At 46.7% G+C, this 2,859-nt stretch overlaps 1 protein-coding gene across 1 annotated transcript in view; it reads right to left on the bottom strand.

Moving 5' to 3' along the window:
- Window positions 1-430: 430 nt before the first annotated feature.
- LOC101863147 (multidrug resistance-associated protein 1) overlaps window positions 431-2,859 on the bottom strand; it is a gene marked incomplete in the record, with an annotated part of 40,846 nt that continues 38,417 nt past the window's right edge. The window contains 1 exon segment of the mRNA XM_035973061.1: window positions 431-1,557. Within this exon segment, the coding sequence (XP_035828954.1) occupies window positions 1,446-1,557 (112 nt within the window).

Below are 2,859 nucleotides of genomic sequence, written 5' to 3'. Positions count from 1 at the left end.
TTGTTCTTTTTTTGGCTGTCAGTCTTGCTCCTATTCTTCCCTGAACTATACTGTAAATGTAAATACTGTAAAAGTTTGTTGTAGATCTAGATCTAATTATTGTTGCGTCGCTGTGTTTTGTAAAGTTGTCAAGGCCTTCCACCCACCCATTTGGATCTGCCCTATCGGAGATGGTCGTTAAATTCGGAGAGGTCCTACCTCTTGAATTTGAATAAACTTGCAGTGTTGAACTCCACTGATGAAATTGCACCAGTTCTGCCATCTCACATTAGGTGCATGATGTCAGACGTCTCAAGGTGGGTGGTTGGTGGGTGCTCTGGTGTGGTTTGCTTCTTCTTTCCTATCAAATATCTGTCGTCTTTTTCTCCCCTTCTTCTTTTTTATGTTTGTTACTCTCTTGTAACACCTCTAATCTTCTGGCGCTCATATGGCCTTATGCAGTTGCGAGCGCCGTAAAACCTCTACTAAAACTAAAAGACGTCTTAAGTGCTACTTGAAGCGCCACTTCGACAATGCTAGAAGGCAGATTCGTGCCAGTCTGCTGTCCCGGATGAGTTGCTATCGTGCCAGTTGGCAGAATGCCAGAATGCCAGTCTGCCATCAAACTTTGGCTACTATGGTGCCAAAATGCCAGCCTGCCATCAAACGTTGGCTACTATAGTGCCAGAATGCCAGTCTGCCATCAAACTTTGGCTACTATGGTGCCAGAATGCCAGTCTGCCATCAAACTTTGGCTACTATAGTGCCAGAATGCCAGTCTGCCATCAAACTTTGGCTACTATAGTGCCAGAATGCCAGTCTGCCATCAACAAGTGGCTACTGTTGTCTGGTGCCTAATGGCAGAGCCCCAATCCGTCATCAAACATTACCTGCTAACTGCTATAGTGCGAGTTGTCATATTACATATAGGGCGCCACTTGAGACTGCGCCAGACGTTAGAGTTCCAGTCTACCATCAAACATTAAGTACTATAGTGCCAGAGGGCAGAATGTCAAAGCGTCAGTCTACCATCAAACATTAGCTGCAATAGTGAAAGATGCCAAAGTGCTACTTGAAATCCTGTCAGCTGTCATAGTGCCATTTCAGACAGTGCCAGAGGGCCATCAAACATAAGCTATTTTAGTGCCACATGCCAAAGTACCAGTCCACCATCAAACATAAGTTGCTGCAGTGCCAGATATCAGCGTACCAGATGGCAGATGTCAGACGTTAGCGTGCCAGTCCACTGTCCTAGATAAGCTAGTGTCAGATGCCAGATGCCTGATGTCAGATGCTAGATGCCAGCCGTGTGCCAGTCCAGTGTCCCAAATAAGCTAGTGTCATATGCCAGATGTCAGCTTGCAAGCCCACGGTCCCAGATAAGTTACTATGCCAGATGTCAGATGTCAGCCTGCCAGATGCCAGATGTCAGATGCCAGATGCCAGCCGTGTGCCAGTCCAGTGCCCTAGATAAGCTTGGCCTCTGTGGCCAGACTGTAGAAGAGAGACTCCGGGTTGTCCAACAGTTCCCGCGGAGGGGCAAACTCGGCCACCTCGCCAGCCTCCATCACTAGGACTCTGAGACATAGAGGGGTGTGGGGGGGGGGGGGGGCATGATTAGTATTTAGTGGTTAGAAAATAGGGATTGGTGGAGAGATAACTACGGTAAGAGTGGTTAGTTTTAGTTTTAGTAGAGGTTTTACGGTGCTCGCAACTGCATACGGTCATATGAGGGCCAGAAGATAAGAGGTGTTACAAGAGAGTTACAAACAAAAAGGAGGGGAGATAAGGGCGATAGATGTTAGATAGGGAAGGAGAAGCAAACCACACCAGAGCACCCGCCAACCGCCCACTTAGGGTGGTTAGAAAATAGGGGTGGGTGGAGAGAACTACGGTTAGGGGCTGTGCGTTTGAGGGTTGGGGTTTGGGGTTAAGGGTTAGGGGTTAGGGGTTGGGGGTTAGGGGTTATAATATAGGCATTACGGTTTCGGGTTTAGGATTAGGGGTTAGGGGTAGTGGTTAGGAGTTGGGGTTTAGGTGTTAGGGGTTAGGGGCTATAATATAGGCTTTACGGTTTAATGTTTCGGGTTTCGGATTCAGGATTAGGGGGTTAGGGAAGGGATAGGGTTTAAGGTTTAGGGTTTATATTAGAGTTAGGGGAGGGCGGCGGGTTACTGTGAGGGTTAGGGATAAAGTTATTGCTAGTGTTGGGGTCAGTGTGATGGTTAGGATTAGGGTTAGGTTCCAGTTTAGGGGGAGGGTTAGGGTTAATGTTAGGATAGGGGTTATGCATTTGGGGTTTGCGGTTAGAGGTTAAGGGTTAGAGGTTCGGGTTTAGGGGAGCTGTGTTAGAGGTTAGAAGTTATGGGATTGGTTAGGGATTAGGGGCTATGATTAGGATTATTAAATTGTTAATGTTAAGATGAGGGCTATGGTAAGGGCTACAGTCAGGGTTAGTGTTAGGGTTAGTTAGGGTTAAGGTCAGGATCAAGGTTAAATTTAGGATTGTTGTTAGTAGCAGGGTTAGGGTTAGGATTAGGGTTACTGTTAGGGTTGGGGTTAGAGTTTAAGGTTAAGGTTATGGTTAGGGTGAGGGATTAGGGGTGAAGGGTTAGAGGTTAGGGGTTATGGTTTAAAGGTTACGTTAGGATTTTGGTAGTCTTTGCAGAAGGGGCTAGGGGTTAGATTTTTAAAACAATCCATTATAGGCTAACTATGGGTGGCGTTGGTAGCCTAGTGGTTATGTTTTTGTTTTGTAAAGTGTTTTACGGCGCTCGCAACTGCATAGGTCATATGAGCGCGCGGGACAATCCTAATATTTTCAGTTGGTAGGAAATTTTGAATTTTGCCCGGGTGGCGGCCGAAGCCTACTCTTATCGA

The sequence above is a fragment of the Aplysia californica genome, unplaced genomic scaffold (genome assembly GCF_000002075.1).
Source record: "Aplysia californica isolate F4 #8 unplaced genomic scaffold, AplCal3.0 scaffold00977, whole genome shotgun sequence".
NCBI classification, from domain to species: Eukaryota; Metazoa; Mollusca; class Gastropoda; order Aplysiida; family Aplysiidae; genus Aplysia; species Aplysia californica.
Note: the sequence above shows the minus strand (reverse complement) of the source record. Positions and strands in the feature narration are given on the sequence as shown.